This window comes from Punctularia strigosozonata (genome assembly GCF_000264995.1).
Source record: "Punctularia strigosozonata HHB-11173 SS5 unplaced genomic scaffold PUNSTscaffold_5, whole genome shotgun sequence".
NCBI classification, from domain to species: domain Eukaryota; kingdom Fungi; phylum Basidiomycota; class Agaricomycetes; order Corticiales; family Punctulariaceae; genus Punctularia; species Punctularia strigosozonata.
In genome coordinates, this window is record NW_006767437.1 from 1714836 (window position 1) to 1740846 (window position 26011).

At 55.7% G+C, this 26011-nt stretch overlaps 10 protein-coding genes and 1 non-coding gene across 11 annotated transcripts; 8 read left to right on the forward strand and 3 right to left on the reverse strand.

The window, feature by feature from the left end:
* Positions 1-1245: 1245 nt before the first annotated feature.
* On the forward strand, positions 1246-2468 carry PUNSTDRAFT_36808 (uncharacterized protein; the record flags this gene model as incomplete). Its single annotated transcript, XM_007383160.1, has 3 exons — positions 1246-1600; positions 1694-2237; positions 2294-2468. Coding segments are annotated over 3 exons (1074 nt in total), but the record flags the coding sequence as incomplete, so codon positions are not given.
* Positions 2469-2642: 174 nt separating this feature from the next.
* Positions 2643-2904, forward strand: PUNSTDRAFT_133726 (uncharacterized protein; the record flags this gene model as incomplete). Its single annotated transcript, XM_007383161.1, has 2 exons — positions 2643-2811; positions 2867-2904. The coding sequence occupies 2 exons, from the start codon at positions 2643-2645 to the stop codon at positions 2902-2904; spliced, it is 207 nt and encodes a 68-aa protein (XP_007383223.1).
* A 2912-nt stretch (positions 2905-5816) lies between these two features.
* PUNSTDRAFT_133727 (uncharacterized protein) lies at positions 5817-7747 on the forward strand (the record flags this gene model as incomplete). The annotated part of the gene is made up of 3 exons (XM_007383162.1): positions 5817-6096; positions 6153-6510; positions 7072-7747. 3 exons carry the CDS (start codon positions 5817-5819, stop codon positions 7745-7747), a joined length of 1314 nt encoding a protein of 437 aa, XP_007383224.1.
* A 663-nt stretch (positions 7748-8410) lies between these two features.
* PUNSTDRAFT_52091 (uncharacterized protein) lies at positions 8411-9646 on the forward strand (the record flags this gene model as incomplete). Its single annotated transcript, XM_007383163.1, has 7 exons — positions 8411-8539; positions 8604-8835; positions 8890-9067; positions 9118-9218; positions 9273-9343; positions 9393-9417; positions 9467-9646. Coding segments are annotated over 7 exons (742 nt in total), but the record flags the coding sequence as incomplete, so codon positions are not given.
* Positions 9647-10063: 417 nt separating this feature from the next.
* On the reverse strand, positions 10064-15497 carry PUNSTDRAFT_143337 (uncharacterized protein; the record flags this gene model as incomplete). The annotated part of the gene is made up of 5 exons (XM_007383164.1): positions 10064-11479; positions 11532-13773; positions 13827-13933; positions 13987-14713; positions 14781-15497. 5 exons carry the CDS (start codon positions 15495-15497, stop codon positions 10320-10322), a joined length of 4953 nt encoding a protein of 1650 aa, XP_007383226.1. The 3' UTR covers positions 10064-10319.
* A 407-nt stretch (positions 15498-15904) lies between these two features.
* On the forward strand, positions 15905-16008 carry PUNSTDRAFT_t52. The gene has a single exon. It is a non-coding gene; the product is annotated as a tRNA-Ala (tRNA).
* Positions 16009-16949: 941 nt separating this feature from the next.
* PUNSTDRAFT_133729 (uncharacterized protein) lies at positions 16950-17443 on the forward strand (the record flags this gene model as incomplete). Its single annotated transcript, XM_007383165.1, has 3 exons — positions 16950-16958; positions 17012-17305; positions 17360-17443. 3 exons carry the CDS (start codon positions 16950-16952, stop codon positions 17441-17443), a joined length of 387 nt encoding a protein of 128 aa, XP_007383227.1.
* Positions 17444-17827: 384 nt separating this feature from the next.
* On the forward strand, positions 17828-19542 carry PUNSTDRAFT_125934 (uncharacterized protein; the record flags this gene model as incomplete). Its single annotated transcript, XM_007383166.1, has 4 exons — positions 17828-18367; positions 18424-18750; positions 18802-19152; positions 19206-19542. Coding segments are annotated over 4 exons (1554 nt in total), but the record flags the coding sequence as incomplete, so codon positions are not given.
* A 267-nt stretch (positions 19543-19809) lies between these two features.
* Positions 19810-21996, reverse strand: PUNSTDRAFT_101917 (WD40 repeat-like protein; the record flags this gene model as incomplete). Its single annotated transcript, XM_007383167.1, has 7 exons — positions 19810-20185; positions 20247-20495; positions 20554-21351; positions 21408-21487; positions 21537-21640; positions 21700-21915; positions 21965-21996. The coding sequence occupies 7 exons, from the start codon at positions 21991-21993 to the stop codon at positions 19943-19945; spliced, it is 1719 nt and encodes a 572-aa protein (XP_007383229.1). The 3' UTR covers positions 19810-19942.
* Positions 21997-22027: 31 nt separating this feature from the next.
* Positions 22028-22840, forward strand: PUNSTDRAFT_66832 (uncharacterized protein; the record flags this gene model as incomplete). The annotated part of the gene is made up of 1 exon (XM_007383168.1): positions 22028-22840. The coding sequence occupies one exon, from the start codon at positions 22028-22030 to the stop codon at positions 22838-22840; it is 813 nt and encodes a 270-aa protein (XP_007383230.1).
* Positions 22841-23613: 773 nt separating this feature from the next.
* PUNSTDRAFT_101920 (alpha/beta-hydrolase) lies at positions 23614-25317 on the reverse strand. Its single transcript, XM_007383169.1, has 5 exons — positions 24869-25317; positions 24704-24797; positions 24444-24649; positions 24217-24390; positions 23614-24157 (listed from the first exon to the last, which is right to left on the reverse strand). The coding sequence occupies exons 1-5, from the start codon at positions 25304-25306 to the stop codon at positions 23771-23773; spliced, it is 1299 nt and encodes a 432-aa protein (XP_007383231.1). The 5' UTR covers positions 25307-25317; the 3' UTR covers positions 23614-23770.
* Between the last annotated feature and the right edge of the window lie 694 nt (positions 25318-26011).

Consider the following 26011-nt stretch of genomic DNA (forward strand, 5'->3'; position numbering starts at 1 on the left):
GAGTTCTCTTAGACATAGTAAGTGCTGGGGGAACTCGGTTGGGGTGGGAATTCCGACCCGTCGAGGCGCCGGGTCTTGAAGGGGGGGTGATGTCAGGGCATGGCTCCCACACTCGCCTCATGTCTCATTGTTCTCCTTTTCTGCTTCCGCTTCTGTCCCATTTCGTTCATTTCCCCTAATACTTCCGTCTCCCTATTCGGTCGCGCTCTCCCGCGCCCTCCTTTTGGCATCTCCCCTATTTCGTTCCGTCGCTCGGCGCTCCTAGGGCCTCCGCACTCGCCCGGCCTTCCTAGGCCGGTCCACCGGTCACGTGTCAGGCGCCCGAGGACCCTCCCCTTCTCTCATTGGACCATCTTTCGTTGCGTTGATGGATTACTCATCTACTATATAGTCGCCTGTCGCACCAGGGAGCAACCCAGACTTGTTCTCTCAGTTGCTTCCCTGCCTTGTGCGACAGGTATGTGTATTTCCCCTCGTATCTTCGTATATATACTCAGTTGCTTCCCTGCCTTGTGCGACAGCGTCTCCACCGCCGTCCCGGGGGATCCGCGCCGCTCCTAGGAGCTCCAGCGCGTACTCTGACAGTCCATACGCTCTAGTAGGCAAACACGTTCAAAGCTCAATGACGTTCGATTAGCCCTCTGTACCCCCTATCCATCTGGAATTCGAACAGAAGACAACACAGCTTGGAACGGCAGAACGACCGGTGAATCGGAATGCGCAACATCCAGCGCTCATGCCTGTTTTTCAGCTGACAAACAGTTCGTTCCTCGATTATCGTCTTGATTACCATTCGTCTCATTATGTTCCCTCTTAGATCAGCTTGTTGCTTTCTTCGAAGCCCCAATGGATGCGGCCGGCCAAGTCCTTCCGATCGCATACCAGAACCCGGCAATCTCTCTTGTTCCGCCATGGAGCTCTACAGATGTTGCGGCGACAACATTGACTACAGCTATTGCCACAAATGCTACGCCTTCAGGAGTCACCTTGCAACCGACTAAGATATACTCGGAAATAGGGGTTCTCACCGTTGACAATCCGAGTGCCGTGCCCGCGGCCATGGTATCCCGACCCGGGCAGCTCACTACAGATTCTAGACTCCAGCCTCGAGTGGCGAAGACAGATTTTCCGGCTGCTACACGTTCTGCAGGACTCGGAGGACTGGCGAGGCCAGCAGCTCATTCAGGCGTGTTCATTCATCTCCCGGACGGCGATCAGCCTGACTCTGAGCCATCACGGCTCTACGAGTGGGATGGCTGGCCAGATGGAAATTGGTCATACCTGTTCAGTGCGGAGGAGGTTGCAGCTACCAGTGGTCTGATGGTCCACTGGGCACACAGGGTCGGTGGCGGCAGTCACCGTGGTCGAAACGACGCGGAGACATGGGTGGAAGGGAAGAAATCAGACCGAACATGTCATGGTGTTATAGTCTGTGGAAATGCCGATTGTGTCTATCGTGTCCGTCCTCATGCAAGGCCAAAGCAAATCCCTCGGCAGCTCGAGGCGCCATGCCCAAAATGCAAATGGGTTCTCAAATGGATCAAGTGCGGCATCAAATCGTATCTTCACACCTTCAAGGACGGCATATACTACATTAACGGTGGGACACATGGCCATCCGCACCCACATCCGCTGCACGTCCTCCCTCGAGAGGAGACTGAATTCCAGAAACTTGTCATCGAAAATCCCAAAGTCGGTGCGCTGGGACTTCTCGTTGGTGCTCCAACACGGGATGGGGTTGGTAGATCGGTTGCACAGCTATCCGATGTATGGAGAAACCGAGATCGGGTTCAGCAAGACATGAAGCGAGTTCTTGCCAGCCAGAAGAACAACGGGGATGGGTTCGTCACCGGGTTCGCGCAGTTCCAGGCAGATTATGCGGACTACTTGCTGCATCATATCTTCGGTGTGGTGACAGTGCTTTCCCTTCAAGATTCATTCATGCGTCATCTGTTGGTCAAAGAAACCATTCTAGGCGACCCCATTAATGGTCTTGTTACCGATGCTGCCCATGGTTATTGGGCAGATAAGAAAGCTCTTCTCATTATCAGCTCAACTTACTCCCCTGACCTAAACTGCTGGGTTCCAACAATTGCATCGTACTCCAATGGTGCTTCTGCGGAACATTATAAGCAGCACTTTATAGCGCTCTTTGAGTCAATAGCAATGGAGGCGGAGAAAACTGGAGTGGACATCACGGATCAACTCTTCCTGAATGCAAGTAATCTATCATTTGAGTTATCTTTAGGTTATATAGCTCACCATTAAATTATTTGCAGGTTGTTGACTACAGCCAAGCGCAGCGAAATGCTTTTCTGATGGCATACTGTCAATCCTGGGAGGACAGAGATGACAGACGGACCACAAGTCAGCGACATGAAGCCGCAAAGTCTCTCCTGAGAGGATGCGGCGAGCACTTTCGTGCAGCTGTCACACGGATCAAGCGCATCCATGCTGTTGTCCAACCAGAGCGAGAGGAACACTTTCAAGACCTTGCGCTTTCGCTCCTTGATGCAGAAACAATTGATGACTTCGAGAAGCGTGTACATGAGATCATCAATTGTTATCCTGCGACAGAACCCTGGCTGGATTGGTGGTCTCGAGAAGACATTGCGCCGATGCTATTCCGGGCTCACAGAACGATGCCTGATGACTATTGGGAGCGCTTGCCCAGTACGACTAATGCAGAAGAGGCTCAGCATAAGAAGATTTACAAAGCATTGGGCAAATCTGGTCACACCCTCCTGGAGGGTCTCAAGAGTTTGTGCGGATTCTTCGAGCATTACAAGATGCTCTACAATTGCTCACTTCGTTTGTGTACACATTATATAACATTATACTCTATGCTGAATGTTATGTATTACAGAGGGCGCTCCAATTCGTTATGGCAAGGCCGAGGAATAGAAAGTGGTTGGAGCACGACTGGGTAGGACAAAGGCCAGCCGTGCTGCGGGGAAGTCAACAACTCCTAATGATGGACGTCCTCCTGACACCTCAAGAGTCCTCCTGTCAAAATCCAAGCGCGCAGGCAAGGCAAAGCATGCATATGTGCCAGAGCCATCCCCTCAAGGCTACATATGGAGCCAAAACTCGTGTTGGATTGACACTGCATTGACACTGCTGTATGCTGCCGTTACCATTGACTGGGATAGCTTTGAGTCCCGTCTCAGGGATTCAAACCCTAGCTTGCCATTATACCAGCTCTACAGGAATTTTGAGAGCCGGTATATTATGGCCAGCGCTCTCGATCTCTCGTCACGTCTGACAGAGCAGCGCGATGCATTTCGGAAGATGCTGGTTAAAAGCTCGTTAGTGGAGGGAACCAGTATATCAGCCTTCCAGTCTGTTTGGGTACGTTGCTTGTTACACGACATAATTGAGTGAATGTAGTCTGATATCTCACATATTCCAGGGCTGGATCTCGGGCTTGACTTCCGATAAGATAACTCCTGGGTGTACTGCTGAGCACTCATTGTTCCGATCCTATTCTGTCCGCATCAAGACCTGCCGCCTCAAAGACCGTCCAGTGCATTGTCAGGTCCGCCCATGGCTCGAGAGCCGTTCAACATTCATCCTGAGGTCCGACTCATATCACAAATATGACGGCAACGTATTGTCGTGGTTCAAGAGCATGACAGCTATCAATCAGCTTCCGGTGAAGCTCGACGGATGCTATCGGAGCATTGATGGCAAGCCATTGTGTCAGGGCAAGCTTGAGGAAGTCTTGCTCTGGCCTCTTCTCCTGTCACGGGTCAATCATCGCCGACCATTGCCTACTATCACCGACTGTCCTCCGACATTTCCTCCGCTCTTCGCCGCTCATTTTCCCGCGGTCCTCCGACGGATCTCCGACGGACTTTTCGTATCTTTGACTCCCCATGTTCCCTTTGTTCGTCCTCGCTCATTCTCACATCATATTCTTCTTCCTTGTGCTCGGTTTCCTTGGCACTGATTCCCTTTGTGTTCCACATGTACTTTAGATCTTCTTCTCTGTTCCCTTTGTCCTACTGATGATAGATTCATCTCCGACTTTTCCATTGTTCTGCTTAGTACTTATACCAGCTTGTCTGTACGATATTCCTCAGTTCCAATATCGACTAGGCTTTCCCCTTTGCTCCTAAGCGGACCTCGAGTGTGTAGCGACCCTTCGGGTCAAGTCCGCCTCTGCCCCGCTTTGCTCCGACGTTGCTCCGACTTTGCTCCGACATCAGCATACCACTCTTCTCGATATTGTCTCTGAATCGCATCCATCCGACTCTGCGTTGTGGTCTGGGCAGTACGCCCCTGCTCGTTGGACTTAGGTCCACTTGTCCCAGACCCGTTCAGCTTCGGTATCGTTCATCTCCGCTTTTCCCACGCATCGGACCTCCACATTTCCGATATTTTTGCCCCGCAGTTCCGTCCCTGACATCTCCCCGTCATCCTCATCATCGAAGTATGCGATTCCATTGTTTCATCCAACACAATCGGCAGCTCTTTTGACTTCCCGAAGCTACTCGCTGTCGGTGGATCTGGAAAATTCACATACGAGATGGTTGGACGGTCCTTATGGTGCGCAACAAAGTCCCATTTTGCTGCGCGCTTGAAGCATGGGCCCCATGTATATGACTACGATGGAATGGAAAGCCACGGAAACTACAGGAGAACAACGCGGGGTGCAAAAGACAGCTTATATGGATCCGACGGAACCCTTTCACTTCCGCAAGGCTTTCGAACAAATTCAGTGGTATATTATCTCCATGGTGGCATAGCAGCACAAGAGGAGATGTTCGCGGCTCGTCTCCGACAGGCTCAGCACTTGTATCATCTTCATTTTTCGTCCTCGACGATTCAAGTGCTCCCAAATGTTTCGATGTCATCCAACAATTGGGCGAATGTACCACCGGAAGGCCGTATCTGGATGCGCAACCCGAAGAGCGATAAGATTCAAGAATATAATCACATTCCAGCCAGATCGGGGTCAGATGCCGCAGGAACGCAACACTCACGATCTGCAACCATCAAACCCCCAGCCTCTCCTTCGCATATATCTCAGGGCTCACCAGGCTCAGACAGCTCGGACATACACTGCATCGCATGCCTGAGAGGTGACTGGGAATCATCCAGAGAAGCAATTCAATGCACCCTTTGCAAGCTATGGCACCACGTCGAATGCATCCGGGCTCAATTTGAGCTTCCAGATGATTACAGAGATGAGGATGTTGCATGGCACTGCCCACGTTGTCGGAGACAACTGCTATGGAACGGAAATATGTACGTCAATATTAATAGTACATCCATTAATTGTGACTGATAATTGGACGACATAGCTTAGGACGGTATATTCTGACCAGTAGCTCCAAAAGAGGATTGTTATTCCCTGCGAAGATCATCTCCAGGAAGGACGCAACCGCTGAGCTTCAATGGTATGTGGGTAACAAATGGACAGCAAGTGAAACACCAAACAAGAAGACAATCAAAACATTCAAGCTCCATGTCCACGAGTGCGCGCGAAGTGTGGGCCTCGCGAAGGCAGGATCTAAGGTCAGTTCTTCGATCTCAGGACGTCTCAATTATAAGACTCACTGGTGATCTACGCACGAATATAGATCGGTGCCATAGAATTGCCACTCAGGCTTTCCGCCGACGCTGCAGACAAGGGTTACATCAACACTCACCTCTCATCGGCGATGCAAGATGCATACCCCACAATTAGGGCAATTATATTGGGGTCCATATCTCATCCCATAATGGAGTACTTCCAACGACATGCGAGTGGCAACATGTCTGATCCTCGGAGAACGATACAACATTTTGTTGGACGGACAAGGCTCCTCATGCCGGTACTGCCAGGGGACTCGTCTCTCACGGATCCACTATGTGCCCACCTAGTTCAGGATCTCAAATCAGTCACATTCATGACAGAGGCAACCACTGTGACACGCATCCTATTCCAGCTCGTCATTCTGCGTGAGTATCTTGGGCGGGCCCCGTCGGACGACGACCAGATATTCGACCTTGTTCTCAAGCCACAACTCGATCAAATTGAATCCGGTGAATTCGATACAACGGCACAGCTGTCCGATAATGCGTACTTACACACAGACGAAGAAATGGGTGCGTGCCCTCCAACCGGAACCTACCATGCATCATCTCATGCATTGTAACTACAGCACTCCTCACTCCCCCAGAGCAATGGGATGAGATTATCTTGGCCGAGCTTGAGCTTCGACCAGCGAAGCTGCTTTACGCAGACGACGAAGATACCGTCATGGTAACAAGTGCACCTCCGGTATCACGCATCCAGCGCCGTTTGACGGATGCTGAACGCGCTCTTGGTGCATGCGCAAAAGGCTCTGGTACCCTGCTGAAGCTATACATCGAGGGCAGCCGCGTGATGTTCACCACATCCGCTCCACTTCCACCTGATGCCGAGTTGGTCAAGATCCTGCCTGATGCAGATGGGAAGCCCTACCAATGGAAGCCATCCATATCGAAGGGACTTTGCCGCATACCAGTGGACTCGATGAAGTACGCGGGGCCCATGGATAAGTATATATCAGTGCCAAGAGCAAAGATCCCACCGCGTCCGCGCCGGAAGAAGGCGGTGTTAGCGAGCCCTCAAGTAACAGATGAGAGCCGTCAGATGGACAAGGTGGTGCTTCAACAGGCAGATGCCGTTGCACGCAGACAGCCAGACGCCGTTGCACACAGACAGCCGGACGCCGTTGCACGCAGACAGCCGGACGCCGTTGTGCACGGACAGCCGGACATTGTGCATGGACTGTTGGAGATAGATGGTTGATGAGCATGCAAGCGGACGCCGTGTCGGCCGTTGCGTGCGCGGCGCGCGCGCCTTCGCGTGGTATGGACATATTCGGACACGAAAACTTATACTTCCGTCTTCAGATAATCGTCTCATTTTCGCGAGCGCACGTCTCACTTGCTCCCATACCCGAGCAGTGAGACGTGAGTCCCTCTTTTGTCTATATACCCTGTACCGAAGGCTAATGTACCGTAGTTATATCTACACTAGGTACATGAATACGACTTGCTCCCATACCCGAGCAGTGAGACTTATATCTACACTAGCTGCTCGCTCCATTCGCACTCCGTCCCGTCCCTCGTACACCTTCATTACGGACGGCCAGACATTGCACACGAACAGCCAGACGACAGTGCTCACGGACAGCTGGACGTTGTGCACGGACAGCCGGACATCGTGCACGGACAGCAGGATATTGCGCACGGACAGCCGGACGGGACTGCGCACGGACAGCTGGACGACATTGCCCACGGACAGCAGGGTGACGCTGCCCACGGACAGTCAGACGTTGCGCACGGACGGCCGAACACGAGAGCAGATGGCCGGATAGGTACAGATGCAGGGAGATGGGAGAGCACGGATGCGGGTGGGCAGGAGAGCGTGAACACGAACTTTGAAGGACAGAAGAGCGCGGAAAGGCAGGAGAATGTGGAAGCGAAAGGGAAAGGGAGCATGGATGCAGGAGGGCAAAGAAACACGCATAAGAGGCATCCAGCGAGCCCTGAATCTCGCGTTGACGAGGGGCTGCAATATGCAGAGAGAGAAAGAGGAATACGCGCCAATGCGCACTCAGAGAACATGGAGCGGAAACGAAAAGTAGCGGGGCAGCAAAACGTGGGCGATGCTTACCGCCGAGACGAGAAGACTGGCCGACTTATCAAAGTCCCAGTAGACCCAGCGCCGGAAGGGCTGCGGAGGAGCAAGCGATTTAGGACGGTATGATGCGCTGGCCGGCGGCATGACGGCTATGGTCTTGCTCAGTACAAGGCGTAGGCCGTTGAGCGTGTTGTCTGTAATGTCTCCATCAAAACACCGCTCTTCCTGATTGGCTGTCCAGCAGGATGCGCGAGGTAGCGTCCAGTCTACGGACTTCGAGATCCGGTCATCAGCAGCGGGGGCCAAGGGCAGAAGCAACATCTGCTCATTCCCTTGGCCTCCTCAGCACGTGCACTCATCCCGGCAGGCGCATGAGCAACTTGAGAGGGAGTCGGCGGATTCCAGCGTCGGCCCTCAGCTCATTCGCATGCCTGGCAGAGGCCGTGAAGCAGGAGCGTGCGGGTACGAGTCCTTTATGCACGGCGTCTACCGCAGATCAACCGGATACCGTGATTGGGACGCGTCGCGACACGCACGCGTTTAGATATGCGACGCGTTGTTTGGCACGGACTGCACGGGCATTCTCGCTCACTTGCACGGACATTCGCACAGCCTTGCACAGCTTTGCACGGACGCACGGACAGGCCGCACGGACATTTCTCCTGACCCTCGCGTCGGCAATTTCCTTACTCGGCTGTTGACGCGCTGGCCGCCAGCCACCCTTGACTGCTTTTCACGTCGATGTCGCGTTGAAAGTCTTTCCTTGGCTGTTATTGTCTGTACATATGCCACATGCCAGATCTAGGACGGTTCTCCGCCTGGGTCGAAGCCGGCGAGCGTAAACTCCCGGAATACCAAGTACAACATCATACATGCAGGAAAGCTAGCCGCTGTTGGATACACTCCGAGGCGGGCCAGGTATATTAAATTAGAGCCACTGTGCCTCTGGTATGAACTTGAAGCCCCTTCCTCAACCCGTCAGGACTTCGCGGTTTGCTACGGAGACGCTGAACCGAGCGCGACGTACGGCATCAAGGGCATTCTGCTTATCGACGGCAAGGAGATGGCTCAGGCCGAGTGCGTTAATATACCGCCGCTTCGGCGCACAGATGCTGGCCCCTCGATACTTCTACAGCGCCGGATCGCAAGCGTCCGGGAGCGGCCTACAGTGAGAAGGTGTTTACGGTTCTCCAGGATCTCTGCATGCGGAACCGGTGTGTTCATCTCCAGCGTTACACACGTTTATGCACAATACTCACAAAGCCCAGCCTTAGATGACAGCACCGACCCGATCGACTCGCCGGGTAAGGATACGGGCAGCATCGTTCTATATCTCTGGAAGGCAACATTCAAGCACGTCCCCGAAGCACCAAAGTATCCCATGTACCTTGTATCTCGCAGAACGAGCTCGAGAGGAAGTCATACCAACCCGTTCCACGTCGCATCGTGAGTTCTGCCGTTCTGTAAACGCATCAAGTCCCCCATGTCTTCGTTAGCTTCGGTTCCCCACGAGAACGGCAACCTGGAAAATCGCACGGCATCACGTTAATGGGCGCCGAGCCGCTGGCTACATTCGTATTCGTCTACCGGCCGCTGAGTACGTTTCCGTCCCTCTGCTGGGCATGGTCCGTCTTCACACCCCGTCACAAAGTTACGCTCTGCGCCATGGGGATCGTTTTTCCATTGTCATTCTCCGACGCATCCACCGCAAGCACGAAAGAGGTCCGGCATTCGCCTGTCAGTCCCAGGCCGTTACTGACAGCACGCCCAGAATTACGGTCACACCATACAGTCGCGTATGTATTGTATACGTGTCTGGACCTCCGACTAACCTGTCCTTTCGAGCTCCCATGAATAGAACAAAAGCTGCGACAGCGCCCTCAAGAAGCAAGAAGAGCAGGCCGCGGCCTAAACTCAGCACTAGACTCAGGGCAAGGAAGTCGCCGCAGAAACTGGCTTCGTGAGTCTCTTAGATTATAGTTATAACTTATGCATCTGCATGCTGCCAAACGAACGCGGTCGACGACATGCCCACTGTGGTGCTTGAAGACGAGTGTTTGGCTTGCCTCAAACCCGTTTGGCCAATGTGCATCAAGATTCAACGTGTGCAACCATCAGCGAAAGCATGCCTTGAAGATCACCAGAACACCAGTTCATCGCCTAAAGGTTGCATGCAAACGCAATATATCAGAGTTCAAGAGAACAACGTGGATTGTGACATGAACCGTGACGAATTCGGATGCTAAGACTGTTGTGGGTATCCACCCTTTCATAACAAGGCGATCCCTGCCAGTGGAAGAAGAGAGAACCCCACACGGTGCTTGAAGATCAATACCGAGATTGCCTCAAACCGGCCATCAACAGCTTGCAGACTGCAAGTTCATCGCTCTCAGATCACATGCAAACTCAAGATACAGAACGCAAATGTGATATGAAAGCATGATGATTCCGATGCTAATGTCATGGGTATCTGCCCTAACCGAATTTCCAGCCTAAAGTATAGATAGACAGATGGTCGTCGCCATTGAATGAAGAGAGAAAGGAGGAGAAATCAATAAAAGAATGAGATCATCGGAGTCTAGAATACCGAGAAGTCCATGTAAAAGGATGCGCATCGCGTCGCGTAACTTGAGGGAGATTTGAGGAGAATGCAGGAAGAGTGCATGTATGTTACACTTGCGTGTTTTGTCGTCGTCGTTCAGGATGGCGGTACCTGCTGGCCTCTGATCGGAGGCGGTTCGTCGGCCGGATCCTGCGGCCGTTGGGCTGGGGATGCATTCAAGCTACCTTGGGGCGAGAAACGACTTGGGCCCGGCCCACCGAAGTTGCCTTGAGGGGTCAGAGTGTCACCGAACTGCCCCTGCTGGAACGGCATCTGGAACGTCGAGCCGCCCGTCATCTGCATGCTCATGCCCATCGGCATCGGCGACATCGCGCCGCCCATCATCGGCGGCATACCCATCATCGACATACGGGGGTCGAACGCGCCCATGCCCGACATGCCCGTCATCATCGGGTTCATCGGCGCAATCTGGCCGGGCGGTCCACCACTACCGGCGTCGCCACCGCCCATCTGCGAGCCCGACATGGAGAACGCCATCATCGCCTGCTGGTACGCCTGCGCCGCCTGCTGTGCGGCAAACATGTGCTGAGGGTTAAAGCCAGGCATCATCCCGGGGTAGCCCATGAAGCCGGACATCATCGGGTTCATGCCCATCATCATCGGGTTGCCCATCATCGGGTTCATGCCCATCCCGCCGGGGGCGCCGTACATCGACCCTCCCTGCTGCATCTGCTCCAGCTGCTGTCGTTGAAATTCGTCGAGCTTGCGTTGCCGTTCCTCCGCCGCACGTTTCTCGCGCTCGCGTTCCGTCAGCGCGGCCCCAAAGCCACCCTCGCGCTTGCGCTCCCGCTCGTGCGCGGTGATGGCGCCGAGCAAGCCTGCCTGCGGCGGCGGCGGCTTGCCCTCGACATTGACGAGCGACGCCCCGGTCTCGCGGGCGAGCTCTTCCTGGCGCTTCGCCGAGCGATCCTGCTTGTCCTGCAAACCGGCGGAGAGGAGGCCGTGGGGGGTGAAGGCTTTCGTCATGGTCTGTTCCGGAGCCTCGATCTGCACGAAAGTGTCCCTTCCGTTGTCCGTCGGCTGAGCCGGCTTTCCGGGCTCGAGCACCTGGGTCCATATGGATTGACGAGTGGCACCCGGGTTAGGATACTCCGAGTGGGGACGGAGGTGCTGCTGCTGGGCTTGCATCCTGGGGGGTTCTTCGTAATGTGTGCGGCGACCGGTCTCCATCGTCATCTGGTCGGAGGGCATGCGAGAGCGAGGAGGCATTGGCATATGTTCTTCAGAGCCGTTCACTATATCGTGGTCAACAAAAAAAATCTGGAATGGAATGGCGTGGCCACTCACTAGGTACGCGACTACCAGGCACTTGAGGGAGGTGACGCGGCGCACGTGGTGCGTGCAGATCGGCGGACGATCCGGCAGGCGAGTACCCGCTCTGCCCATGCGCAATCGACGGATGCGTACTGGGCTGATGCTCGCTGACCGACGCGGGCGCCCTGCGTGCCTGCGGCTCGGCGTCCGAGTCCACTTCCTCGTCATCTTCATCCTCGTCCTCCTCCTCCTCCTCCTCGCTGCTCTCTGCCCATCCGCCCTTCTTCGGCTGCGCCATCGCCCGTTTCCCGTTCACCCTACCCGGCTTGTGCACCGCCGCCTCGTGCGCGGCCTGCTGTGCCTGCGCACGTGCCTTCCGTTCCGCGGCGGTCTTCGACGGCGCGAACGACGACCGGTACTGCCCGTTCCTGTCTGGCGACTCTGGCGACTGCGCACGTATCACTGGTGTGACGATCTTTGGCTGCGGCGGTGGCGGAGACGCAGAGGCCCGTCCCGGCGGCGGCGGCGACGATGCTTCTGCTGGTTGTTGTTCGTGTTGCTCCTGCTCCAGGAAGTTGAGTGCGGCCAGCACGTCCGCAGCGTCATCCGGTGCCTCGAAGCTGGGCTTATGCGCCATGCCCGATCCAGACTGGCTCGTCGGTACCGACTCAGACTCGGTCGTGTTCGCAGACGCGGACGGCGTCATCGTCGACATGGAGGGCGCTCGGGGAGGTTGTGGTGGCTGCACTGACGCGCCTGTCGCCTCTTTTTGCAACAGCCGACGCGTCGACGTGGGAGGCGCACGTGCGCCAGAAGGCCGGTGCGCAAGCGAAGTCCGGTGTCCGCCGGCCGAGCCGCCGGACGTGTCGGAAGCCGCGGCCGGCGATTGGTTCAGCAGCCGCTCGAAGCCCATCGGCGTGCCGCGGCGCGGGGGCTGCGAGTCGCCGGCGCCGGGCGACGTGCTGCCCGCGAGACGGGGCGGGATTTGCGCCGGTGGGCGAGTGGGCGAGTCGTCTCTGTACCGGTCGTCCTCCTCATCCTCGTCTTCGTCTTCCTCGAACTGAGACGGAGGAGGCGCAGCGCCGAAGCGGGGCGCAGTCGTGCCTGCAGGCGCCTGGCCTTCAGCCTCGTCCATTTGCCGCATGTAATACAGTGCGCCCGCCTCTTGGAACAGGTCCCTTGGCGGCGGCTCGTCTGGACTAGGCGTGCGGGGCTGCTGCTGCTGTGGAGGCTGTGTCTGTCCCGCGCTTTGATTCTGAGCCGAGAGTTGCGAATGTTGCGAACGCGGAGACAACGGCAGCGTCGCGTGAAGCGAGTGCCGACTCGCGTCGTCGCCGTGCGTCTGCGTCACCAGGCTCACTGTCGACTCCACGCCCGTGCCCGAAGCGCCGCCTGGAGCGGTCATGCGCGACTGCGGTGAGCCGCCAAGGCCCGAGTGGCCCATGTTTGAGTACGGCGACGTGAGCACGGACGCGGGCGAGCGCGGGCGATCGAAGAACGACGACGCATATGCGCCGTTCGCCCCGTGAGGGGAGCTCGGAGATACCAAGCGAGATGGCAAGCTGTCAAGCGAGGGCCTATTGGCGACGCTGTCCGTCGACGGCCGGGTGCTGAGTTGGTCCGCAGACGGCCGAGCGTTGCCGAAGTAATCCTGCGCGACAGGGCTCGGGCTCTTCGTGAAAGACGTTGTCTCAGGTTCTTCCTTTTCTTCGAGGACGGTTGCCGGCGTAGTAGAGCTTCTCCCTTGCCCGGACGCTCCGCGTGATGGGCCTTGATCTCCGGAACCCGGTGCGCCATGCTGATCGCCCGACCACGATTGACTGAGGCTTCTCTCCGTGATCGGCGTCAGGGCCCCTCTGCTGTGGGGTGACGTAGGCGATAGCGGTTGCACCGGTTGCTGAGGCGGCTGCTGGGGAGGCGGAGAACTGGCCATCATTTGCGGCGAAGTCGTAAAGCGCGGGGGCGACGCCGCTCGTTCAGCCTGAAATGATAGTGGCGGCAGCATCCCCGACGAGTTCTGCCTCTCCGCTGGCGGCGGTGGTGCAGCGGAACCCATATCACCGATCGGTGGCAACGTCGGCGCGCCAGAGGGCGAGGTAGTCGTTGGTGGGGGGAGGCGAGGCGGAGAATTCGGGCGTCCGGATGCTCGCGGGTCCGGGGCGGTGGGGCTCGTCATACGTGCGGCCATCAAATTCCGCAGGTTGGTGCGAATGCTGGAGGTGCGGTCGTCCCGTGGATCGAGCGCCTCTGCAACTTCGCGATCGAGGAAGAGGAGCTGGAGAAGAAAGGTGGGTTCAATCGACATAAAGCAGAGAGATCCATGCTCACATCTTTATCGGGTCCGACAGGGTACGCGAACATCATGCTAACGGGATCCCGAGGGTCCCAGGTGTACCCCTTCGGCCGCCCATAAAGTTCAAACGCGTCGTGTATGCCTGGAAATCGCTCGTCAATGGACGTGCCCGATCCGTGGCACAGCGGCACGCACCAATCATCCACTTGAGCATCTCGCTCGCTTGCGTGTTCCCACCCTCCAGCTCGGGCATGACGAGTATCCATCCCTCGCGCCCGCGCATCGCCGCTGCCGTATCTTCATCACCGAACAGGCCCTCAAGTTTCATCAGCGTACTCCGGCTGATCAACTCTGGCCGCTCTGGATAAACCGCGAACGCCTGGCTCACGGCGCGCATCGTGAGCAGCGGGCGCTTGCGGTCCTTCGGCTTCTGCGACGCATACAGCGCAAGCAGCGGTGCCGCCTGGGGCGCCTTCGACGCGTCGTGGTCGCGCGAAAATATGTTCGACACGCGTCGCTTTCGGCTCTGGCTCGGACTCGCCGGGCGCTCCATTCCCTCCTTCTCCCCCGACCCGCCCGTGCCCGCGGTCAACACCATCCAGAGGCGCTTCCAGTCCGTCTGGCCCGCGAGCCGGATACGGACCCATCCCTCCATCCTACCACCTACGAGCGGGCTGGGGGCCTTCCGACCGTCGTTCAGCGTGATGCGAATCAGGTGCGCGGTGTAGATCTCCTCCAAACGCGATTTTTCCCACGCGGTAAGACGGAGCGCGGCGGCCCAGGAGACGAGCGCAGCCGGGGAGGGGCAGGAGAAGAGGAGGAGGTTGGATCCGGCGGTGTTGAGCGTGATCACGTTCTGGTAGCGCTGGCCGGGCGCACCGTTCACGGACGGGAGGGTGACGGCGCCGAGAACCTGGACAAACTACAAGGAAGATATTCGCGTCACTCGTTGGTTCGTCGTGTGTGATGGAAATGAGGGACAAACTCACGGCATCGGTCACATTCACGTACGTCGGCGGGACCTCGCGCCCCTCGCGACTCGCCTCTTCGATCTTCTTCATATCCCAGATGCTGAGCGTTGTCCCCCCAAGCTGCGCCCAAACCTCCTGCCACCCCTCATCCTTCGCGGGCTTCTGGCCATCCGGCTGGCGCTCGATCCTTCGGACGAGAGGTCCAGAGAAGTAGACTTTGTGAGCGTGCGCGACCGTGAGCTGCACAACCGATCGTATCTCGGCGTGGAGCGGTGGTGGGGGAGGCTGTCCAGGCACGGTAGGGCCGGGCCCGACGGTGGGTTGGCGAGAAGGCTGCATGGGACCTGCTGGGGGCTCGGAGGGGCCTGCAAGGCTGAGACGGGGATTGGGTGGGGGAGGCTGGGGCGCGTTCGCGCCGGAGGTGTTAGTAGGCTGCTCCCGTTGACCGTCGAGGCTCGTCCGGCTCCGGAACGAAAAGAAAGACGTGGCGCGCGAATGCGACTGGGAATGACGATGCAGTAATGCCGGTTTCTGTGGTTGTTGCTGTTGTTGCTGTTGGCCGAGATTCGGGGCGGAGGTCGAGGCTACCGGGTCGGTTGTCTGACTCTGAGGCGGTGGTGGGGACTGTGACTGAGCAAGGCTCGCGCGCTTCATCTGTTGGAGCTGAGACGGTGAGATGAAGCCCCGGTTGCGGCTGTCCCACTGTGGGCTTGTGCTTGGACCAAGCGCGGTCATGGACGGGATCCAGTAATCAATCGCCGGCAAGAGTTACCGGGGCGACGAGGGCGGCGGAGGGGGGCGCGATTTGGGCGCCTAAGAAAGGAAACAAGCGTCGGTACGCGTTGATCGGCGCGCTTGTTGGGCGTCGGGAAGGAGAGCGGGAGGTACGGTGCACCGTCTTTGAGTGGATGCGGAGACCAAGCGGTAACACGTGGTAGGCTTGACGCCTGCATTGTCGTCACCCGGTTTCAGCACCCAACCCCCTTCTCTCCCCGCATTATCTCCCACCTTCGTTGCTTGTTTATTTCATGTTCAGGGCACCTGCCAGGTTGCTTCAGAGGGTGGCATATGCGGAGCTGACGACAGCCGAAGTGTACCGCGATCAGCATACAAATATAATCCTGCTGCAGTCTCCCTGACAAGGGCACATGGTGTAGTTGGTTTATCACGCTCGCTTAGCATATTTCCAGACTTGGAACTGGTAGACGGCTGCGAGAGGTGTCCGGTTCAATTCCGGATGTGTCCACTTTTTTTTCCCGTTGTTTCGTTCTGAAGAACGGTAGGAGTCTCTACTCGCGTGTAAAAACCCAAAAAAACAGCAGATCTGCGCGTTGTGACGCTTTCGCAGGCCAGGAATGAACATGCTTGCTCCAAGCGCGTCTACACCGCCATCAAGAGAAAATGTCCCCACGACCTCACAGCCTCAAGCACGTCGTTCGACCCTCTGCACCTGGCATCCGCGGGTGCTTTCTCGATGCTGTATATACCAGTAAGACTCTCTAAATATGGGTCCGTATTGCGCCATGCTGACAATGAAATTTTATAGCCACTCGAGTCGCCAAAACACTGGCAGCAGTCCACAGTTGTGCTGTTTGCACATTTGCCTAGCGGCGTGGATGTCTCGGTTGCTCTGTGTTGACGCCGTGGGGCCCCTATAACTTCTGTGAAGACTCCAGCGCTGCCTTGCTGGATGCCGTGAACACTGGGTAACTCCATTTATCGGTGATGACTCCTTTCTAGTTTCGTGGGCGTGGTGTGCTGTGTGATGGCGCTGTCGCTAACTCGGCGAGACCTGATCGGGTTCTGTGTATCTCCTACTTACACTACTTAGGAAGACCGATACGTGGACAGCGGACCGCCCATATGAGCGCTGTCACAATGGGGATGATAGAAGTCATATGGGGTGGCTTGATGAGTTCGGTATCTCACACAAACTGGCAATAACTCACCAATGGCACTCTGATAGATCTCATAAAGTAAGTGCTTAACCCAAGTAGGCCATTATCATGTCGACACATGATACCTTGGGCGCGCAAGAAGTCAAATACAACAGCACAGTCAGAGTTAAGTTGCTATCTAAGTGCTAACTTTGTGTCTGCGGCAAAACTCTCTTCTGAATCAGTATAATTGCCAGGACTCGATGGTCGTATCCACTCAGGCTGGCTAGCTTGCCTGCCCTCCTTCATCATGTCGGGAGTAATTATCTTTCCTCTTGTATTCGATTCGACCTGACGCTGATATCGTTGAAGCGCGGTATCAAACGTACTTCCGATAAGGAGAAGAGGATGGCGAAGGATTTCGTTGCCAGTATCCCGGACAATAAGCTCGTCACAGGGGCCGCTGCTGGAAAGCAAATGACTATCGCCACGCAGGCTACCAAGGGTAAAAACGAGGGATACCGTTTGGACAGGCAGGAGACGCCTTCGAAAGGGTCTGGATACCAGAGCCAGCTCCAGATTCAGATTAACGGACCACCGAAGGGCGGGTCTAGCACAATCGGCGGGGTGCGCATTCCTGAGAACTATGCTTCCCCGCCCAAGACCGTGAGTACTCAATGCTATCGAGCATCGTGAGCACTGAGTAAACTCTCTACGTAGACTAAGGCCAAGTTGAATCACTCGATCAACACCGAAAAGTTTCAAGATGTCCATGTCCCCAAGAAACAGCCCAAGAAGAAGTGATGCGGCGTGGTCACAAACTCGCAATGTCAGATGCTGAATGTGTATGGGATATCTGTAGGAGTAGTGCAGCCGCTCAATTATGTCGTTTTGATGTACAATTATTCGCTATTTTCTGGGTTTGAGATAATTTGCAGACTATGCACTCGCGGAGGACTGCTGTCTATCGATGTCAGGATTTTTTGACGCTGGACGTTGAATCGCAAAGTCTTGGAAAGTGATAGTCTCCCATCAAAACGGGTGGCAAGGAGGTATAACATTTGAAACATCAGCCTTTCCGGGATCACCGGGCAAAACTCAAGTATAAGATTCGGGGGGAGTTGCAAATCAGGTGTACCACTTCTTGACTCTGGCCACTACACCCAACGCCTTCTATCCGGCCCAGACATGCAGACGCTTCTCCCAGAGCTCATAGATGCCGTCTCCGAGCATATTCCATTGACGTGGAAACCGCAGACGCTTTTATCGCTGTCATTGACGTGCCGGCGTGTCAACACGATCGTCATACCTCATTTGCTTTACAGGCATGTACGAATCGAAGGGGAAGAACTTTGCAGGGCAGCCATTACTCGAATGTCGGTCGAGCAGGAGAATACAGACCGACCACCCCTCGGGCATTACGTGCAAAACCTTATCATTTCGACTCCGCGAACGTCGACCGCAGAGGTTGATGTCCTTGCTCAGTTCCACATCTCGATATCGAATGGAGTCTTCCCCCAGCTCCGATCTCTTGCCATCATCCTGGAGGGCGGGTGGCAATGGGACGGAGAATCGGGCGAGGAACTAGAGTTTCATCAGCTTGACCCGCCTTTCTGGAAATGCCTTGAGACTCGCTGCCCTCATCTGAGCGAACTGGTGTTGGTGGGACTTATCGGTCAGGGAGATGATCCAGAGACCGTGTCCACTGCGGCCTGTTCTCAGCTGAAGGTAAGCACCCATGATCGTCATTTGTTTCACAAGATTGAACGATCGCGATATTGTAGCTGCATCACATCTCAATTGAAAGTGCTGCCATTGACATGACTGGCCTGATGCGTCGGCTCGGCGACCCCATCATACGCGATAATTTGCAAGCGTTGGAGTTAGCTAGCCCAGGCGACATCGTGATTGATGAGAAGCTGTCTCTGCTGGATATGACATTCCCTCGCCTCAGTTCGTTCATCCTGGAAGCAGGAGGGTGTGATCTGGACACCGTAGAGTTCTTCGAGCGACATCCGCTGTTGACCCGTGTCGAGATCGGCATTTACATGGGCGATTCCTGGTTTGTTGGGTTCCACGGCGGGTTGCTGCCAAACTTGAAGGTGCTTAAGGTGCGTTCAGGTGTTAGTCATCGAATATGGAGTTTATTTGGATTATACCAGTGTACATTCGTAAACGCCAGATCTGTCTTGCCGCATATCGGACACCAATTGACTACTCTCGATCTTCTCGAGACATCAAACTCACAAGCTGTATGGCTCCTACGCACAAGGGTTTCAGGAGGTATACTACCACGTCTGCGGTCTCTGGGTATTCAACTGCGAGCATCGACCAATAGCAAGAACAAAGCAGAGAATGGTCACGGATGGCGAGAAGACGAGCGCGGTCACCCCTCCCAGGAGAGCCGCAAGAAATTCCAACGCTATTTCGACGGCAACTACGTCATGAGCGTTGCTAAAGCTGCTCCAAACCTTGAAGAGTTGGAGTTGATGGGGCCAAGTTGCGATCGATTGGTGAGCAATCTGACTCCTCGTCGTTGAACAAGGCTCCAATCGTCATCGGACAGGACGCGATCTCATCATCATTGTCCCTCATGCCGAAGCTAAGGCACCTAAGCATCTCTGGCCCCCAGAATTACACCCAGAAACCGTTCTTTGAAGTCAGCCGGTTATGGGTAGAGGACGATCCCAAGCAACGGGACTTGATCGTGGATACTTACGATCCAGCTCCCCTTTACACGCCAGATAATTTTGAACGAGTCGCGCTGGACTTGGCGAATGGGTGCCGCACGCTTGGGACCATTTCGCTGAGTAGCCGAGTAGCCGAGTGGTTGGCGGATGATAAAACGGCTCGCATAATCAGGAACGAAGAAGGCACCGTGGATACGATAGTCATGTCAAAGCACAAGGGTAGGGTGGCGGGGCGTGAGTACGACTGGTGAAACGACGGATAAGGAGCGCGATCTGTGTGTATGATAGTATTAATGTTGCAGTCTCCATTATTGTTATGCGGCATTATCCTCGAGCCCTAAGGAATTTTACTTTCTTGTATAAGGCAGAGACGGCTCACAAGCCTAGAGAGAAGAAAAGTAACGCGCGTGGTTCTGCATCTCTGTCCCTCAGGATCTAGCAGAGATCAAACCTCCGTAGTTCTCACTATAGAGATCGTCGATTATCACATTGAGGGCCCGGTCATCTAAATCTGAACGTTGGCTCGGGGTACATATATCGCGCCAAGGCCCATTCCCAGACAGCGCATGTGAACATGGACGGGTACAGCGATTGCGAAGACATGAACGTGCCCTCAATCTTCGTCCACTCCGCCACCCCTCTCACTCCCTTCATCATCGTCTTCCACGCCCACGACGCCTCCGCTGCTCTTCTCTCTCTCCTTCAACTCCTTGCCGGCCTGCTTCAGCTTTTGCGCGAACGTTTTGCGTACACCAAAGTTCGCGCCTACATCCCAGATCTGCAGCTTCGCCTTCGAGCCCGCGGCGGCGAGCGTGAGCGGGTCATCGGGCGAGAACGATGCGGCGAACACTTTGCCCTGTAAGTATGACGAGGCGTTTCAGCGAGCAGATCGGATGAAGGGACAGATAGAGACATACGACGCCGAGATCGCGCGAAGTGACGAGGCTGACGCTCATCTTCTCGCCTTCGGTGACGTTCCAAACCTTCACCATCTTGTCCGTGCCACCGGTAACGATGCATCCCCGGATGTGTGGGTTCACGTCAATAGCAGAAGCTGCGCCGTCGTGCGCCTGCAGCATGAAGCGAGCGGAGGACGGTGCGGAAGAAAGGTCGCTCGGCAGCGTGCGCGCGTCAAAGTTGAGGACCATGCCATTTTCCAGTGACACCTAAGAAACAACGGGCGTTAGGAGACGATCTCGATGTAGTTTCCAGGTTGGAACGCACATAGAATGAATGGGCCTCCCACGGATCCCACCTCAGCGCTTCCACATCCGCCCCGACAACAGCACCCACTCCCGCGTCTGGCGCACGCGAATCGAATGTGCGCACCGTGCGGTCGTACGACCCCGTCAGCAGCACCGTCGGTTCGCGCTCGTTCCACTGCACGGCCTGCACCTTATCCTTGTGCACCTCAAAGCTCCTGATGGCGCCCCCGCTGCTTGCCTCGCCGTCCTCCATGTTCTCGTCGCCACCCCTCCCCGGGCTGCACCGCGATAGATCCCATAACTTGACGGTGCGATCCGCCGACGCGCTTGCGAGCAGGTTGCGGTGCGTCCGATTCCAGCTCAGCCCGAGTACGGCGTCGACGTGCCACCCGCTGGCTACCGGCCTGTGCTTAGTCTTCTTCTTCTTCTTCTTGCCCGTGCCAAGAGGAGTTGGGACGTGCGCGTTCGAGATGTCCGGTCGGCCGAGGACGGCGTCTGGGTAGACGGGGTTGACGACGTCCAGACTCCACACCTCGATCTCCGGGTCGAGCGTGCCCACTGCGATGTAGTTGCCGAAGCCGGCCAGGGGAGACGCTTCGGCGGCAGACGAGGAGGAAGTCGTTGGAGGGAAATCGAGCCATTCGAGGCAGAGGGGAAAGTTGGGGAGCATAAGGTCGTGGTGGACGTAGAGGTTCTCGGAGGAGTCATCGTAGACGTAGATCTCGAGTTGCGAGACCTCTTCTTCGGTTTTGGCGGTGACTAGGAGGTTGTCGGTAGGGTATACTTCGAGCTCTTCGCGCTCGTTGTCTTCCTCTTCCTGAGTAGACCCTAGGTTAGGCAAATGCACAGAAATGCAGGTGGATAATGACCCACTTCTTTGAGCGTTATATACGGATCTTCTTGATTGTCCCGATAATATTGTAAGCCCTTGATGTTGCTGAAAGGGCCAAGATCTACACGTCGGCTTGATAACGAGGTTATTCATAATCGGTGGTGACTAACCTGCGGTTGGCCCATCGTCATCGTATTCGTCCAGATTGTACTGTGAAAGATCATCCTTCGGTTTTGGTGCAGGGTCATCCTGGTCCATTGCATCATCATCTTCACTGGCAAAGTCTGTTTTAAGCCTCCTGCACCCATGCCGCGTCAGGGTGTGAACACTTACTCGACCCATGCATCCTCGTCATCCTCTTCCTCGCCCGTATCATCGGCCTCGGTGCCCTCCGCGCCTTTGCCCATGGACTTTGCCGCCTCATGCGCCCTCGCTAGTTCTGTCTTGGCATCTTCAAGCTCAATCCTGGCGAGTGCGCTCACGCGCTCGAGTTCACGATCATCGAGCACATATTTTTTCGGGTGCCTTGCAGCAGCTCCTCGCTTCACCCTGTCAGATCGCTTAGTACATGATCATAATACGACTTGTTGAAACTTACCATGCCAGGGACGAGATGAGGCTGCTCATGACCGTCCCCGTTCAGTGAAAATCAGCCCCTAGAATGGGGTTCACTGTTCCCAAGAGCCGACGTTTCTCACGTGAATCCGGGGTCGCAACCGCGACCTTCGCGAGTGCAATTGCCGGCTCTCCATTCGCCGCCTGCCCGACCATGTCTTCTACAACGACGACGATGTCCCCCGCGTCGTCGAGCTCGATCGCCGTCAAGGCCTCCTCGTCGCCTGAAACCTCTACCGAAGCGACGCTGCGTTCGCTGTACAATCGCGCCGCCAAGGCATTCCTCCACCGCGACGTCGCGCTGACCCATTCCTTGCTCTCTTCCGCATTCTCCATCCTTTCCCCTCCTTCTTCATACTCGGACTCGCTAGACCCCTACCGGAAGAAATGGGATATACTACGCATTACGCTTGAGACTACCATCTACGTTGCGCCGCCCCATGTCCTCGGCAACGAGCCGCGGACCCTGCCCTCACCATTACGAGCGAACCTTATGCTGTCAGCCCCTGCGCTAGTCTCACAGCTCTATCACCGCTCTGTCCAGCTATTTACGCCCGCACAAGCCGTCTCTCCAAACCCCGGCTTCTTGCCCGCACAGATCCTCCTTACCTTGGTTCTGTCTGCTCTGAAGCTATCCTGTGCAGATGGTGGTAGGACCATGGCCGAGGATTGGTTGAGCAGACGGGTGGAAGTTGATACTACTGCATCAGATGAAGAGGGCTATCGCAAGGTCGTGGAGATATACGTCTTGGAGATACTCCCGAGACTGGAACAATGGGGATACGCTCGGGAGTTTCTCGCTTGGCAAAGGGAGTTATCCCCAGAAGTCAAGCAGGCAAGCCGCCAATCTTCATTATAGCGCACAATTTGTTCACCTTTCACCTCTAGAGCTTGTTGGCATCCCTGGACGCGTTGCATGAGCGTCAAGTGGCCTCCCGCGCATCCACACCTTCTCCCTCACGGACACCTACACCCACCCCAGCTACGGCGATAAACGGCACCCGGTCCCCGCCTTCTCCCGCACCCTCAACATCCACGTCGTCTTCCTCCGTATCATCTACATCTACTCGCACTGTACGACCTAGCACACACCCACACGGGCTGAGCGCGCTCACGCAGGGGACGACGGGCGCGCCGAAGCCGAACGGCACCGCTTCCCATGCCCCCAGTCCGTCCCAGCAGCGACAGGGGAAAGCCAGAGCCGACGCACGCGTTGGAAACGACCGCCGTTCCTCCGCCGCATCTTCGTCGGGCTTGCAGGGCCGCGGACTGCCTCACCTGCCGCCGGCACCCGTGGAACCTACATCCATATCGCGCCGCCCGCCCACGATTCTCGCCCTGCTAAAGGAGTCTTTGAAACCCTACCTTAACTCGAAAACACATATTCTCTCCTTCATCTTCGTCTTCGTCATCCTTCCTTTGGTTTCGGTTGCCATTCGGATACGCCGCAAAAAAGCTTCGCCTGGGCAGATCAGTCATTCGACCACCGCTGACGAAGTGAAGAGACGCCTGAGCTCTGGCAGAACCGGGCTGAGTTGGTTTTGGCGCGAAGCCACTCGGGCGGTGTTGGATACAATCTTAATGGCCGGTAGAGGGCTGGTATAGCCAGCAGGCTTTTCTTTTCTTGGGTGCACGGATTGGTTTTTTCAGGTGTTCACCAGATATATTCTGTCTTCCTCGTAATCATGCCCATTCCTACGCCCATCCTAGAAATTCTATCCCTACATGTCACCTAGCCGTGTATGAAGCACCGCCCTTACCGTACGAATACGAGGTACCGATACCGAGTCTAGGGCCCACATCTCCCTCGGCCCAGTTCCGGCTCTTCCTCCGACTTCTTCTTGGGTGGATAATCGCCGAAATCCCAGCTGTAGCACTCGGTCTCCTCGCAGTCCTCCGCATCCTCTTTGGGCTCGGGTACCTCCCGCCCGCGCTCCTCTGCGTCCTTCCATGGCTTACCAAGCACGTCCTCGATAACGCGCACGATACCGTGCGTGCGAATGTTCGCCGACCAGGAGAGATTGCTAACAGTGTCGTACACGATTGTCTTGCCGAGGTGGCAGCGGGACTCCATCGCGTACCCTGCAATCGCGCAGGAGGAAACAATGCCGTTGCAGGTGCCCATCGCGATCGGGTCTGCGGTGTGGTAGACGTGGGTGATGTGATGCATCGATGGCTACGTCGGGAGGTTAGTTTGGGCGGGCTGCCGAAAATCATGAAGACGTGATGACGCACAGCGATAGGTAGATGTAAGCGCCTTGCGGCTCGTTTCTCGCCTGGGGCTTCGAACGTCACTACAGGCATGCCGAAGGTGGCGCCAAGGAGAGATGCAAGGGCACCACCGAGAGAGTGCCCTGTTAACCAAATGTTGGAGTCCGGATAGAGATATGTTATGTTATTATAGAGATTCTGTGGTTCGTTAGTGCTCGTCATCTGCGCGAAAGGGGGGTCTGGATTCTTACAGTTCCGATGGGATAAAATAGGCTGTCGTCTATCAACGCCTTCTCCAGGCAGTTCTGGTCGCATTTCCATCCTCCTCTGTAACAATCACAGACGGGCGTCCAGGTGAAGTCGATGTATGCGCAGCAGCAGGAGAACAGGAGGTTGTCGTTCAGTTTGTCTTTCTTCGTCGTCGAACCACCACCACCTAACCAGCCGGCCGATGTCCCTACGAGGGGGGTCAGAATCGGAGGTAGGGAGAATGTTGGATACAAGAACATACCCTTAATGGAAACCACGATAGTCGAGTTATCCGGAGTTGCGAAGACATGACCCCTAAAGCCATCGTCGTCAGGCTCCCATCCTATGGGATAATCCTACAAACGTTGGATCAATGTCAGATCAGTTCGTCGATTCAGAGGAGGAAAGACCGTGGCGACGCACGTACAGCACTCCAGCCCTCTCCCAGGTCATACCAGCCGGTCTCCCCAGGATTGAGGTATGCGTTATTCGTCATCTTCGCTAACAAGAGAAGGGTCTCCCGGCTCTCCACGTCCGGCCCTATGATCTCGTCCTCCTCCCAAGGGTTATCTTTGCTGGTAACATGCAGTCGACTTCTCCTCGCCAATAAGTATTGCTCCGCATTGAAGTAGTGGAGTCGTTGGCGCTTGACACTGTGCGCACGCAGCGCGTAGAGGTCTGGGCTGCGGGATATGTCGGAGAATGAGACGTGTCCTGAGGGAGATACCGCATGTTCATGTCGCAGCCCAAATCGCAATGATGGTCGGCCACCAGGCTGCGGTACCGACTCGGAATTACTGGTCTCGTGCCATGGTAAGCTTGCTGCAATCGATGATATAAAGCTAAATGCCGGTGACAACCGCATGTGGGATGACTCAAGTGCAACCAAAAGCAGGAACACGAGTTTCAGCAGACCAGGGGACGAGACGTGAACAAACAGCAAAGACAAGGACCATCCATCAAGACCAACGTCAGGGCACAGCCACCCACGACCGTGAAGGCGAATGCCGCTTCGATGGACGATCAGGCAGGCAGTTCATATTAAAAGCGGTTTGAACGGACATTTCAGTACATCTACCAATTCCGGTTTCCTGTGAAAGCCCCCAATGTGTCCATGTGCGCGGTGGTATAAACACTACAGTAACGTGGTACACACTATGTGTGTACCTTTCCCGTTTCACCACCGCGGCAGAAACGACACATGTAGTCCCAGACAATGAGCACTGTGTGAAATCAAGAAAGGAGCTACGGCAGAACACTCAAGATGGTCCGCCCTCAAACATTCAGAGACGAGCTTCTCCGGGTTCCCTGTGTTCCTTGCTAGGGTATCGTTGACAAATATGATTGGGCGTGTCGTTGGAGGTTTGAGCGAGTGCGAAATAACGTGGATGTGTCAAGCACCCGAGCATAGTCCGTATGGAATGCAGAGCTTGTGATATCGGGTCTTTTTGTGTGAGACCCGTGTTCGGATGCGTGGCAATTACGCCTTCAAGAGCCTTGTATGCCGCCATTATAGAGAGTGCATGTTCGGCGCGACCACGCGTGGCAAGCCGTAATGCTTCGCATGCCG

What these genes read in the sequence shown, in the direction of transcription:
- PUNSTDRAFT_101920 (XM_007383169.1), bottom strand. Translation starts at nt 25,306, where the DNA reads ATGCGGTTGTCACCGGCATTTAGCTTTATATCATCGATTGCAGCAAGC. An exon ending in TATCGTGGTTTCCATTAAGG is followed by an intron (nt 24,650 to 24,703) that starts GTATGTTCTTGT and finishes CCCCCCTCGTAG; the next exon opens with GGACATCGGCCGGCTGGTTA. An exon ending in GCTTACATCTACCTATCGCT is followed by an intron (nt 24,158 to 24,216) that starts GTGCGTCATCAC and finishes CTCCCGACGTAG; the next exon opens with CCATCGATGCATCACATCAC.